This window comes from Scomber scombrus, chromosome 10, assembly GCF_963691925.1.
Source record: "Scomber scombrus chromosome 10, fScoSco1.1, whole genome shotgun sequence".
Taxonomy (NCBI): domain Eukaryota; kingdom Metazoa; phylum Chordata; class Actinopteri; order Scombriformes; family Scombridae; genus Scomber; species Scomber scombrus.
The window spans coordinates 1,525,001-1,539,149 of record NC_084979.1 but is presented as its reverse complement, the minus strand read 5'-3'; the positions used below and the strand labels follow the sequence as shown (position 1 = coordinate 1,539,149).

The 14,149-nt window shown below is 44.3% G+C and overlaps 1 protein-coding gene across 1 annotated transcript in view; it reads left to right on the top strand.

Moving 5' to 3' along the window:
• The first annotated feature begins 1,985 nt into the window (after positions 1-1,985).
• skia (v-ski avian sarcoma viral oncogene homolog a) overlaps positions 1,986-14,149 on the top strand; it is an 80,282-nt gene continuing 68,118 nt past the window's right edge. The window contains exon 1 of the mRNA XM_062427584.1: positions 1,986-3,307. Coding sequence (XP_062283568.1) covers positions 2,402-3,307 — 906 coding nt within the window. The 5' untranslated portion in view covers positions 1,986-2,401. The remainder of the gene's footprint in view (positions 3,308-14,149) is intronic.

Genomic DNA, 14,149 nt, shown 5'->3' with positions numbered 1-14,149 from the left:
TCCAGGTCTTGGCCCCTGCCATCATGTTGCAGTTACAGCAGTGTTTGGCTAGGGGACGCCACAGGAACAGAAAACAGTTGTTCATCAGGGCTGGAGTTGAACTTGCTCTGGACACATGACCTCCTTAGGTTCGCTTGCTTGGTTTTGATTATAACACAATAATATATGACTTCCCCTTCACTGTAACTTCCCATAACATTCTGAGAGAAAATGTGTCAAAGGAGACTTTTTTTTCTTTTCTGTTTGCAACTTCTACAAGCCCTGAGAGGACTTTCTGTTTGTACACTGTGTGTCCTAAAATAATTTATCCTTCAACAGAAACATGAAAAGTAAAGCATTATACATCTGATCCGATAGTAACAGTACAAGTTAACGCTTTGAAACATCAGTTGTGTTTGTGCATACAGTCTGGGTCTACATATTTTGTTCAAATTGGTCTTTATGAGTAACAGATGACGATCTCTATGGGTAACAGTCAAAATAAACAGAATGGAAAGAATACACAAAGAATTGAAAGTATCGGCCCACAAAGAATCACTGCTTTGCTTATTGTTGCAGGTTGTATTGGTGCGTTGAGATCCTAAAAGTCTTCTATCATCATTTCTTTATAAAGAGTGTCTCTCAAGGTCTCCAACACATGAAACTTGTTTATTCGCTGCTACTTGCCAAACAATTTTAACACATTCAGGCAGAAGGAAAAATAAATAAACCGCAGTCAGTCGTGCAATTTGCGTTTCCCCTTCCAAAAGCTAAATTTGTCGACTCGCAAAACACCAGCCATCCTTTTCTGAGCTTTTTTTTCTTCTTCTTCCCCTCCACACATAGCTGCTCTATTCTTCTGATGCATTCAGGTACCATGGGTAAAAGATGGAAGTGTTGAACTTATCGTTGATTTAAGGTTTTAGCTGATAAATGACCCGATCTCAGATGTAGAGAACATGGAATAATACATGTCACTTTTATAAGGTAAAAAGGAAATATATACATATCAAATACCAATACCTGCTATATATCTATCTATAGAATCTGGGCGATTTAAGAAATATTCAGATCATTTACTCAAGCAGAAATAGCACAATGTAAAATTACTCAGTTATAGGTAAGAGTCCTGTATTCAAATGAGTAAAGTAAAAAGTACAGTAGCCAAACAGTAAATAAATCAAAGTTCAAATCTACACTCATAATATACTGTTAAAAAAAGAGCCTATAAAATACTTAATTACATGCAAAAAGTCTTGCATTCATTCAACACTTTGCTCAAGTAAAAATACAGACAGCTACAACAGATTAGCCCTTATTTGTACTTGTATATATACCTGTACGTATAATGTGTTATTAAGCTTTAAGTCCTTAAGTGTAACAGCAAGGCGGCTGATTTAAAACATTTTTATATACTTTTCTTTATATGATGGTGCATCATATTGTATATGTTGTCCATGTTTTGTATTAAATCTAAATTTAAATCTGAAATGTAAGTAAAAAGCCTTCAATAAAGCATAGCGGATTTAGTAGCCTACAGCATTTCCTTAGAAACGTTACTGTAATAGAAATGATTATGTAGTTAAACACATAAATACTCGAGTTAAGTACAAGTAAGGCAGAAAGTACTGACATAAAGTTTGTACTTTTTCCCATACGACCTAAACGCAGCATCCGTCTTCCCTCCTCACATCGCTGCTTTTTCTTCTTCTCTGCTCTCTGCAGGGCAGTGAGGGGAGGGGGGGGTGACGGCTTGTTCCTGGAAGAGCCCTGCCTGCCTGCAGAGTCACTCACATTCCTGGCTGGGATTCAATGACTGAGCCAGACACACAAACACAGAGGGAGGGGGAGAGAGAGAGAGAGAGAGGGGGAGGGAGAGAGAGTGAGTGAGAGAGAGAGAGAGAGAGAGAGCGAGAGAGAGAGAGCGAGAGAGAGAGAGAGAGAGCGCAGGCTGGCTCTCAGACTTCTCATCTCCATACAGTCAGAGTGAACTGCGGGGGCAGACGGAGTGGATTGCGGCAGTCCTCGACAGCGGAAAGAGCCGCAAATAAGGATTTTTTTAATCGAGCTGTATCGACTCACAACTCCCGCTTTTTGTTGTGATTTGTCCCATTTCTTTCTGGAATTCGATAAACGGAACTTTTTTTGGTTTTCCTGGAGTTTTGGAGAGTCGTCTTTCAGATATGGACAGTCTGCGACCCGCTGCAGGGAGCGACTGGCCGGTGATCAGTCAGTAGACACAGACTGCCTCTACACTGGAAACTCACCGTCTGGGACTTTATTCTGGATATTTCATGAAGCGCTTCGCATTTTTGTTCAGTTCTGGGACACCGTGGATTTACCAGCTTCGGGAACGGATTGATACTCGTGATTCCCGGTCGACGACAAGAGAGCTTTTCGCTTCTAAAGTTGCAGGAAAAACATGGAGACTGTAAGTCGGCAGAGCTTCCAGCCTCATCCGGGACTGCAACAAACTCTCAAGCAGTTTCACCTCAGCTCTATGAGCTCTCTGGGCGGACCGGCGGCTTTCTCTGCCCGGTGGCAACATGAGCTCCTCTTTAAGAAGGACGGTAAGGAGCCAGAGCCGGTTCTGCAGCATCTCCCGCCGCCTGTGATGCCGGGCCCGCTCTTCATCCCGTCCGATCGCTCCACGGAGAGGTGTGAGACGGTCCTGGAGAGTGAGACCATCTCATGCTTCGTGGTCGGCGGGGAGAAGCGGCTGTGTCTCCCGCAGATTTTGAACACGGTGCTGCGGGACTTCACCCTGCAGCAGATCAACTCGGTGTGCGACGAGCTGCACATCTACTGCTCCCGGTGCACGGCGGACCAGCTGGAGATCCTTAAAGTCATGGGGATCCTGCCCTTCTCTGCGCCGTCCTGCGGCCTCATCACCAAGACGGACGCCGAGCGGCTGTGCAACGCCCTCATCTACGGAGGCGCCTACCCGCCCCGCTGCAAGAAGGAGCTGAGCGGAGGATCGCTGGAGCTGGAGCTCACCGAGAGGAGCTTCAAAATCTACCACGAGTGTTTCGGCAAGTGTAAGGGCTTGTTCGTGCCGGAGTTGTACAACAACCCCAACGCAGCGTGCATCCAGTGCATGGACTGCAGACTCATGTATCCGACCCATAAGTTCGTGGTGCACAGTCACAAGGCGCAGGAGAACAGGACTTGCCACTGGGGCTTCGACTCGGCTAACTGGAGGGCATACATCCTCCTGGGCCAGGATTACACGGGGAAAGAGGAGAAGAGCCGTCTGGAGCTGCTGCTGGACGAGATCAAGGAGAAATTTGACTTCGCCAACAAGTACAAGAGGAAAGCATCATCCAGGGTGAGTTGAGGCTCCATGGAGCTGTGTGTATGCATGGCTGCTCATGCACTTTTTGCTCTGTTTTTATTTTTTTTTGCATATCATCTAGATGATATAATGCAACTCACTTTAGATTGTTCAGTTATTTCCTTATGTATGTATTTTCCTGCATAGTTTATGAATGCTTTGCAGCTCCTGTACACTACTCTGCTTTAATGCAAACTGCAAGGAGCTTGTCCTGAAGTTGCTTATTCAAATAGTCATTTGTGAAAAAAGCTTGAATGTACCCACTGACATGCATTTAAAGCCATCATCCTGCCTCTCTGCAGTGATCTGGTAGAGTTTACGGCTCTCGGTGTGAGGTTTGGGGGTTCCCAGCAAAATGAGGACTGTTAAATATCTCGTGCAGTCCACTTGTTCCAACTCCAGGCTGTACTGTAAATGTTGCTGCTATAGTTGTGGTTGCCAACCTGTGGTCCTGGAAATCCCAGCTGTCCTTGAAGAGCTTCCTGGTGGAAATTGTCCCAGTTAGAGAATGCATGAAAGCGCTCACATGCAGTAAATGTTACCAAACTTCAGCTGCAGCCAAATCCCAACCGATGCCTGTTGCATTCATATATATATATTTATACATATGTAGATATTTATAAAGTGACTTTCTAGGCGGTCAGTGTCTCTTTAGTATTGGGTCATCATTGCCATATTGTTACTAATTAGGCCTCTTACACCAGTGACAATAAAACACCTCCAGTGGCAATAAAGCCATTATTTGCCTGTGAAACACCCCTGAGGTTCACTTTTATTGGCCCGTACTGTAAATACAATCTCATTTACCAACAAATGGCTCGCTGGGAAATAGTAAACAACAGTTAAGGAGGGCTGTGTAGATTCTACATGAATTTAGGAGGGAAAAGGAGGAAATCATTCTTCTTGTTCTCTTCCTTGGATGAAAAAGCATTTCCTCCCTCGCACATGTAGTCTTTAGTGGGATACATGTCTCAGCCTACATGTCTGGTTGTACTTTGTGTGTGTGTGTGTGTGTGTGTGTCATGTGGAGCAGTTAGCAGCGGAATCATTATTATTTAGGCTAAATGTGTGTGTGTGTGTGTGTGTGTGTGTGTGTGTGGAGCCAACTGTGTCTCATTAAATGTATATGCTGGTCTGGCTGTCATGTGTCTTGCTTCCTATGGGTTTAATCAGCGTTACTATCAACGCTGAAGGGTTTTCATTTTTTCTCTCTGATTGTATCCACATCCTCTCATTCTCTCTCTCTCTCTTTCTTTTTTTATACACGAGATAATTGTTAAAAAAAACAAAGTTCCTATCAGAACAGGAGCGTTGGCAGGTTGTGGTTCGGCGTGTTTCAGGTGGTTTCTGTCATCAGATATGAGATGAAGTAGTTTATAATGTTCAATCTGGTTTCTGCCGCTAACAGTGTGATGCCTCTGTGAGGGGATTATAATCTGAGGTCTGCTGTAGGAGGGTGTAGGTGGGAGACTGATAAAAAAGAATCCCACCCCCCCCCCCTTCACCACCCCACCCCTAGAGAGAGAGAGAGAAAGAGTGAGAGAGAGAGAGAGAAAAAAGGCTAGTGCGGCCATTTGCATGAACTGTTACACATGAATGGAGTTGATGAAGCAGGGTTTAGAAGTATTGTGGTGGAAACATAATATGATCCCAACAAAGGAGAGCATTCAGCAAACATCGGACCCACTCACCCCCCACCACACCATCCCTCCAAACATCCACCTACCCTAGGCCAGCGACCCACCTCTGACACACACACACACACACACACAACCCCCTCCTCCTCTCTCTCTTACCTACTTTTTTACTCCAATCTGATTGAAAGCAGAGTGGACGTGTGTGTGTGTGTGTGTGTGTGTGTGGGGGGGGGGGCAGCAGACATGTTGATGAGGCACAGAAAGCAACCGCTAAAGTGTTTACAAGCAGCTCTCCTCCGCTCCTCCGCCGAGCCTCCTTCTTTCACAGGAATCGGCCAAAGAAAGAGGAATCGGGGGAGACCCTCGAAGCACTAAAAGAGTGCCAAAGTCCTGCCATGCATGGTGAATACCCACTCTTGGCACACACTTTCATTCAGACTGGAGTGGGCACACCTCAGAGGACCCCCACTTTCAGGGGGCCTCTTCTATTTTTATAAGTGCCGACGGGGCACCCTGAGTGTTAAGACCGAGCCTCATTTGAGCCTTTGCCCTGCTTTGTAATTCGACTCCTCCATTATTTTTTTTTTCCTCAAGTACCCCGTTTCAAGAAACGCTAATGAGGGGAATGCATGCTGGGGGTAGTGGAGTTGAGGAATATTGCTAAACTTATGGTAACAGAGCTTTTCTTTGTCAGCACATTTGAGCTGAGCCGAGGCACCGGGAGGATGTGAGGAGAGAGAGAGAGCGGCGTTAGAGAGCCACGCTGCTGCCTCTCGGCACAGGACGAGTAAAACGCCGTCGTCCTGCTCGCGACCCGGGGCGTCTCTGTCAATATTAATGAGGGGAGTTACAGAAGTGTTAGCAGCAGTCTCGCATGCAGACAGACACAGGAAGTGATATTGTGGCACTTCCCTCCCTGCAGACACTCTTGTGCGAACTTCCTTCTGAGACGTGCACATGTGTGCGTCTGAGTTACAGACGGCGTGAGTAAAAGCAGCTTTTCACTTCTTTGCAACACGCCTGCATTTGTGGAAGAAGTGTGAATTTTATAGTACACACAAAAAGAACAACAACCCCTCCTTTCTTATCTGGGAGGATGTGAGCCGCAGCGCCGACTGTAAACAGCAACGAGCCAATGCGCCGAACTATTGAATTGTTTAAATTAGTTTATGTGCTTTGGGTGTGGAGTTTGCTCATGCCAAGGCTCTGGCTGAGAGTCTTCTGGTTTTCTGGCTGGTACACACTCACACATGTGGGTGGCACACATAATCAGTGGCTTTCCGCATCAGGATGTTTAGATAAGGATTGTGGCTGCAGATTTAGTATGTTGCTAACTTTATAATTCGCCCTCAAGATGATGTGATTTCTACACAATCCGTCTCTGTGAGGAGGAGATAGGAGAATAGAAGAGGGGGCAGAGGGTGGAGGAGGAGGAGGAAGAGGAGGTGGAGGGGGGTGCTTACAGTAGAGCCAGCCCAACCTTCACTTTTTGGTAAAAAAAACAGCAGCTTTTTGTTTTCTTTCCAGACTAATGCACAGCTCTCAGTACCTCCCACTCCCACTATAATAACACTGAGGCTGTCCTGACTGTTTAATCCCAGGAACATTACACACTTATATAGCATAAAGAATTTATGTATGATGTAGATTTATAGAATTACAGATTATTTTAGAGATTGTTTATTGTAATGGTTCTCTAAGTGGGGGTCCAGGGGTTCCCAGCAAAAAGGGGAATGATTTATTTTCACTATAGTTCCATCCATATAATAACACATCTGAAAGCAGAAATCTTATCAGGTGGGGGTCTGTGGTGTCATTTGTCTCAATTTAGTGGTCCTTGATGTGAAAAAGTTTGAGAACCACTGGTTTATTGTATATAGTATTTTTTTTAATTTTTTTGACCTGCCCCTCCCTCAGAGAGGTGAAGACATCTTTTTAAACAAGTGAAACCCGTTTTGAATGAGCTCACATGAAGCACGTCTCTACTCACGCGTGTCATCGCAGTCAACCATGACCTCCGCTGTGCTGCTTACTGTCAAAAAAACAACAAGCAGAGCCAGACTTCCTCTTCCATCCAATGATCCATTTTCATTCTGAAGTGGTGGGAAGTGATTGGACGTGTAGAAAGACTCAAAGGAGAACAATAAAGCAGCGTAGGAACTACGTGCTGACACTCAGCGTGTTAGAAGCTCAGATCACTCTTACAACATGGAACTTTTTGTTTTTTTGCAGGGGTTTTAATATTTAGTTCCAGAATAGCTGCCATTCTGTAATGTGTAGCAGCTCAAACTTCCCCTCTTCTTTTTTTTTTTTCACCTCCCCCGCCCCCACTGCTCCTCAGGATATCTGGCCTCCAGCTGAAGGGGCTGCTTGTTTCAGAAGGGGAGGTGGGGCAGTGCTGGTGGTGGTAGTGGGGGGCGCTCAGAGGAAGTGAACTCCCCAAGGGGATATAGGCCCATGTCCTGTTTCATATGCAAGGCGCAGTGTTGGCTAAGCCTGCTGACAGCCAGCCATGTCCACGCGGTGGACAGGACAACAGCTGGTAGCTGTGCATTTCAATAGCTGCTGAGGGAATATATCCATTCTCTTTATACGGCTGTTTGGCAGAACGTGACAGTTGCAAAAAATAAAAAAAGAGTCTGTTGCGGAGCTTAATTTTGACCTAATTGCAGGAGCATGAGGAGAAGTTAAAGATTTGCTGCTGCTTTTCTGTTTTCATGCTTTTTTTTTTCGTGTGTCTGTCAAATAGTAGAATTTAGATTTTGTTCTCTGTGCTCTGGGAAAAAAAAAAAGAAAGAAGGAGGAAGCCACCAATTGAATTAGAGCTGTGTAATGAGTTCTGTTGCCTGGCCAGGCTGCCAGTCTGGGTTTCTAATGGAGGACAGTGAGTCCACACTGTGAGGCATGACTGAGGGTCACACAGATCAATGCCTGTATTGACATTCAAGTATCTTCATGTCAAGTGTGATTGAAAAGTCCATCACTTCTCAAGCTCAGTTAAACCCGAGTGACAGACTGAAATACATCAAGTGTAATCATCTGAGGCTGAGCTGATGGATCGCATTCTGAGAAGGAAAATGTCTTCTTCTTCTTCTTCACAAAGAAAAAACACATTTTTTAATGAGTAAGGCTTCTCGTCTGAATGCTATGCAAATGAGAGTCAATTAAAAAGAGGCTGTTTAATTTGTGTGCTAAAAGTTTAGCTAATTATTCTCCACATATGCTGCCGCTTTTTTTTTTTTCATTTTTCTCCCTCTCTGCAGGAAATTAACTGCAGTAATGACTTTTATTTGGCTCTTTTTTTCTTTCCCGTCCTGGAAAAAAAAAAAAGGCGACTCTGCTCCGAGGCTGCTAGCCGAAAACTTTGAGGAACAATCGTACCGCGAGATGAAACGGTCTGAGCGGCGGTTTTGATCTGCCGTTTAAACGTCTGTCTTTCCACCACAAACCGTACAGAGGAAAACAATAAGACACACACACACACACACATGATGAAGAGGGAGAGAGAGTGGCAGAGCATCACAGGTGATACAGCTTCAGTTGTCTGGAATTTTTTTTTTTTTTTTCATTCAAAAGGCTACCGTTGAAGCGGGAGCGGAAAATGAATTAAGTGCGGCGTTTCTTTTCATACTGCGCCTCTTCCTGCCAGTAGCTGTTTATTTCAAAGTCTTTTTAAAGTTCTGCAAACAAAAGGGGATTTTCCAAGTTGCTGCTGGATTGTGCTCACAGGATGAAAGCATGTAGAAAGCTGCATGTGGTACACTTCTGACTTAACGGGTCACTTGACTGGCCGAGCCATTTCTCCCTCATATACTGTTCAGGTCAAGTTTGACAGCTGTAAAAACACATCAAATGTCTTTTACTCTGATATTTTATGACTTTTCCTAAAGTGGCCCAAAATGCACAATAATGAAAATATATTAAAATGTTATACTTTTCTATAGATGCTACAAATATTTCTTCCATTGAGGATGTTCTGGGTCATATTACACCCGTATCTATTGACATGTGTTTTAGTGAAATGAATAGTTAATAGTTTTAATAAGGATTTCTTTTTATGATGTAGCAGTGAAGACTGATGGCTCTAATGGTTCTACAATAAACCCCACAGTTCCATAAAGTTCTGCTCATTTTCACTTTACATAAAATACATTTCCATCATTATTGCTATGTTATATGTTCATGTCTTAGGTAAAATAGGACATGATATTGTGGGATAGTAGATGTTTTTTTCTCCTAAAATGAGTGATGTAAAAAATACACTCTCTCTGCTCTCTGAAACATGAATCAAGGTTTAATCACACATTTATTGATCAGTCAGATTGACTATATAAATAGATGGGAGGTTCAAAATATGATGTAGACGCTTTTTATGAGGGGATGCTTAAACAGGGTTAAAACTCACCCAGAACATACTGTGATATATGTGTGTATGAACAGTATGTAAGGGGTTAAATTAAAAATCTAATCATAAACCAACCTAAATGAACTCATCTTTAATTTAGGTGGAATTCTACACACCTTTCTTCAAGCAGTACTCTATGTACCTCAACATTATTGGTAAATGGAATGTACTAATATAGCGCTTTACTAATCTTCCAACCACTGAACTCAACCACATGCTTTATACTACAAGTCATATTCACACATTCCACACACCATTGGTGCAGCCATCTGGAGCAATTTGGGGTTAAGTATCTTGCCCAAGGACACTTCAACATGTGGACCGGAGGAGCCGGGAATCAAACCGCCGATCTTCTGATTAGTAGACGGCTTGTTCTACCTCCTGAGCTACAGCAGCACCCCTGTCACAGCTTTTATTTGGACAAATAACAGAAGTCTGATTCAGGAGAAAAGACTGAGGAAAACAAGAAAAGAGAAGTTCATGCCCTTTTTCTCCAGCCGTTGTCTAGTCCTCCACCCATCAACTACAGCGTTTTCATGTGACAAATGGACGGAGCGGCCTGTGGAGTGCTTTATGAAGAGCCTGGGGCAGGGAGGACGGAACAGTAACAGAACATTAATATACCTGCCAGAGAGCGGCCAGCTGCAGTCAGTCAGTCAGAGGAGAAGGGGCAGGGAAGGAAAACAAGGCTCTCTGGGGCTACCGGGCTACCTCCCACCTCCACCCCCATCCATTCAAACATGATGGAGGAAGGGAAAAAAAAAAGAAAAGGTTCCTGAGAAGCAGCGCTGGTCTAAAAAACAGACGACCGTACATGCAAGTCGTCTGAGAAAAAGCGGCGCACGCAAAGCTCCGAGCAAATGTGTTTTAAGGAGCTGAGAGCATGCGTGAAAGTCAAGTACTTCCTCCCACTAGGTCAGAATATTCATAACCCTCTGACAAAGCATGAAACTAACAAGCACACTCAGCTCACTGTGTGGCTATTCTTAAGTCTTAGAAGGACCTTGAGCGTGTCTCATCAGGATTATTGTGAGAGCAGCACGGAAAGGAAGAACCCGTCGACCCCTTCCAGTTGTTGTGTGAGAAAAAAAAAAGCAGCTTTTCCTCAGTCAGATGGTGCAATTTGATGACCGGGCTGGCTGCCGGCTCGTGAACGACACTGTCCTTTTTTTTTTTTTGCGCATTCAATATTGATGGTAGGTTACCGTAGGCGGCGAGGTCCGGCCTGTTTATTTAATGAGAGGCTCTTTGAAATATTCATCGACACACATGGCGCTGTAAACCCGACTATTGCCTTAACTACACCACACATCCACTAACCTTTCCCCCCCTTCTCTAACCCAGCCTGCGGCTCCTATACCAAGAATGCAGCAACGATGCTCAGATGTAAAGCCAGCATCGCACTCCATTTGCATTCTCACGTCTGCCAGCTGGCAACAAACCGACAACCTACACACAGACTTTCACGAAATTCTCGCAAATTTTATCGTTTAGCCATTTTTTTTTCTTGTAAAAACTCGCAGGTATTAAGGAGTCCAAGATGAAAGATTTGAAAGATTTAAAGAATTTCAAAGTATAGAGACGTTCTTCATTACATAGTCTGCACCAAACTGTGCTGAGTGGATGATGGTTTACAGTGCTGGGTAGGATGGGGCACCACTGTGTATGGATTGCACGCAAGATAAACATCCAAGTCATAACTGACAGCAGTTATGTTATCAGTTTGTTTTGACGTGGTTACTATCACGGGCCTCACAGTGAGATGCCATCTCGCCAAGTGTTGAGAAAGATACAGCGACGCTCCAGAAGCATCACATCTGATATGCACAGAGGACATGCTTTGCTTAGGAAAGTACCAGTAAACCATTTTGTCTCAGTCTCTTCCCTTTTTCTGCTATCAGCACCATTAACCCCCCCCCCCCAAAAAAAAAAAAGAAAGACAAGAAAAAGCATTTTATTATTATTTAATTTCATTCAAATTACACGTTGCCTTCGAAGAGATCTCCTCATGCTCTAACTGTGAACTGCCTGCACAGATCCGTGGAAAACACACAGAGTCAGGGCAGCTCTCATTGTGAGATGGAATTGGGGAGAGGGGGCAGAGAGAGAGAGGGGGGTGGGGGGTTAATTTGTGCTGCGTCAGCCCAGGAACATTCATTTGACAGCAGTGTTGGCCTCTGGAGTTTCAAAACCCCCCCCCCCCCCACCCCCCCGCCCCACCAGCACCACACGACCTTTCTCTCCCCAAATAAAGAGGTGACCCACCTCACCCCTCACCTCTCTTTAAGTGCAATTGGCCAATCGCGTGCTGCCGAGCAGCTCCCAAGGGGCAGATGTCTGTCTGACACACACACACGCGCACACACACACGCACACACACACACACACACACACACACACACACACACACACACACACACACACACACACACTACTATCAAACAAATGAACATTCACTGGTGCTGTACTATAATGAAATAAATGTGTGTTGTAGATTTCATAGAAAGATTTTGGGCATATCTCGCAAAAATATGCATGAGAGGCACATGGGAACGTTTGAGTGCAGTAGCAGAGGCATCCTCTGCCTCATTTGGTGTGTGATAGTGCATGGGGCTCGTCTAGTGTATGATTTGCAGTCGTGTGTGTGTGTCTGTGTGTGTGTGTGTGTGTGTTTTGTGCCTGGATCAGCTGTAGGAGCTGTAGGAGGAGATTAGCATGAGCTCACTGCCTACTCATTTCCATCCCCATCTGCCTGTCTCCCACAGTGATGCTCCCCCACCCCCAACCACACACACACACGCGCGCACACACACACACACACACTACAAACCATACACATTCACGAGCACAGACATCCACACAAACCCAGATCCCACCCCCGCAATGCCTTCCTAGTCTTATAATGAATACAGAAGCAGACAGAATCAGGTGCAAACATGCACATGCGGGCACATACATACACACACAAACACAAACACACACACACACAGACTGTCAGTTGCACTGGCGACGTGTAACACAACATCCACCAGGCATGGCCTAGAATATCCTCCCACAGTGTCATGTCAGAAGCCAGTGCTCCACCTAAGACAATCTGTGGTTGGACACTTTTTTCCAAACAGCGTCTCATCGATCGTCTCAAAGTTTGGGAAGGACAGGTAGCTACAGAGAGGACAGATACAGATACAGGGAGATTTTCAAGCTAATAATAAACTGCGCTAATCTTATTTCTGATTGAACTGGCACAATTCCCTCGATGAGAAAGCTGCCAAGTCAACTCAGCTTTGCAACATCTCTGTCATAGTGAAAGTAATGAGAGATATTGTTTTCTATTTTAAAGAAGCACAGCAGCAGAGCTCAATTTTTATAAGTTTTTGGACAAAGTGGAAAAGCAGAATAACAGCATCCATAAAGTAGGGGGAAAATATATCAGCATTCTTTTCGGGCAGGATCTTAATTCTTTCGAAGGGGTAAATTAGAGCAGGAGTGTAAAGCTGCATTAAAAGCAGTGAGAGTCTACAGACTTGTTAAACATGATATTGCAAACTCATGTCAAAGCTGAAAAGCAAACATTTGATGTGTAGAAGTGTAATTGTCTTGTTACCGTTAACTAGCAGGGTGTGCACTGTTTAATAAAGGCACCAGCAAAACATACATCTGAGCTAATGTCATGCTAGCTTGCGGCGTAACAGAAGTCACTGCCACCAGTTAGCTACCTAGCAGGACATTAAAGATGCTACCGAGCATCAAATCTGTGAGCTAACTGGTGAGCTAGCAATGCTCAGACAGATGGCAGGCTAACAAACGAGCACCGCCGGTCAACCCCTTTCGTAGCATTTACTGTTAAAAACAAACAGTAAGGGCTCCCAGTACCAACCGTGTAGATAGTTTGTTTTTGCTGTGAGTTCACTTTTACTAAGAAACTCACTGGAGGTCATTTTTCTCCAGAACACAAGGTATTAGGCGCTTGCCACGTTGGTGCTGTTAGCTGTTAGCTGTTAGCTGCTCCTCCTCACCATCACAGAGTTGAACTTAGCACACTTTAGCATGATACTAACAATTTCTCTGTAAAACAAAACACGGAGGCATTTGAATTGTTCACTATTTATTATTATCATATCTAACATCCCTACAACAAAGCTTATTTCCTTCACATGTCCTTTACTGTCCTTTCCATTACTCCTAAAAATCCCATTGAACTCAGTGATCTCGTCTCTTGAAATGATTCAATCTAATTCCCATTATATAAAATTCACCCGTCACAGCAATGTGTTGCTTAATCTACCGGGCTAAAAAAAAAGGTGTTGGCTTGTAGAAGAGGATTAACCTCAGCCTAAGTCAGCCAACAGCGTTTATACTATCTGGCCTCTCGTCACCAGCACGGTACACAGCGGTTATGAAGGAGATCCAGTGCTGCCAACGCTGACCATGTTTACACTGTACATCTACTTTCGCTTGTGCTGCGTCCCAACACAATATGTGGTGCATCACTCGGGGGTGGCGGGTTTGTCCCTCGCTCTGTGTGAATCAACATCCTTGAGCATAAAACAGAGTTCAAACAGCTTTCACCATTTTTTCTTCAGAGTACAAATGTTTTGTGCGAGGGGGCATTAAATACTTCAAAATAATAGTGTGTGTCGGCTCTCAAAACAAGCATTTGGTTAGTCTAAAGGATGACATTGAAAAGAGTGTGAAAAGGCTGGAGGTGTATTATCTGTTCTCTGTGGTTGTGATGGCAGCCTGGGTCCAGGGAAACCTCCTTTTTGTGCTTTTTTTTTTTTTCATCGACTCCTC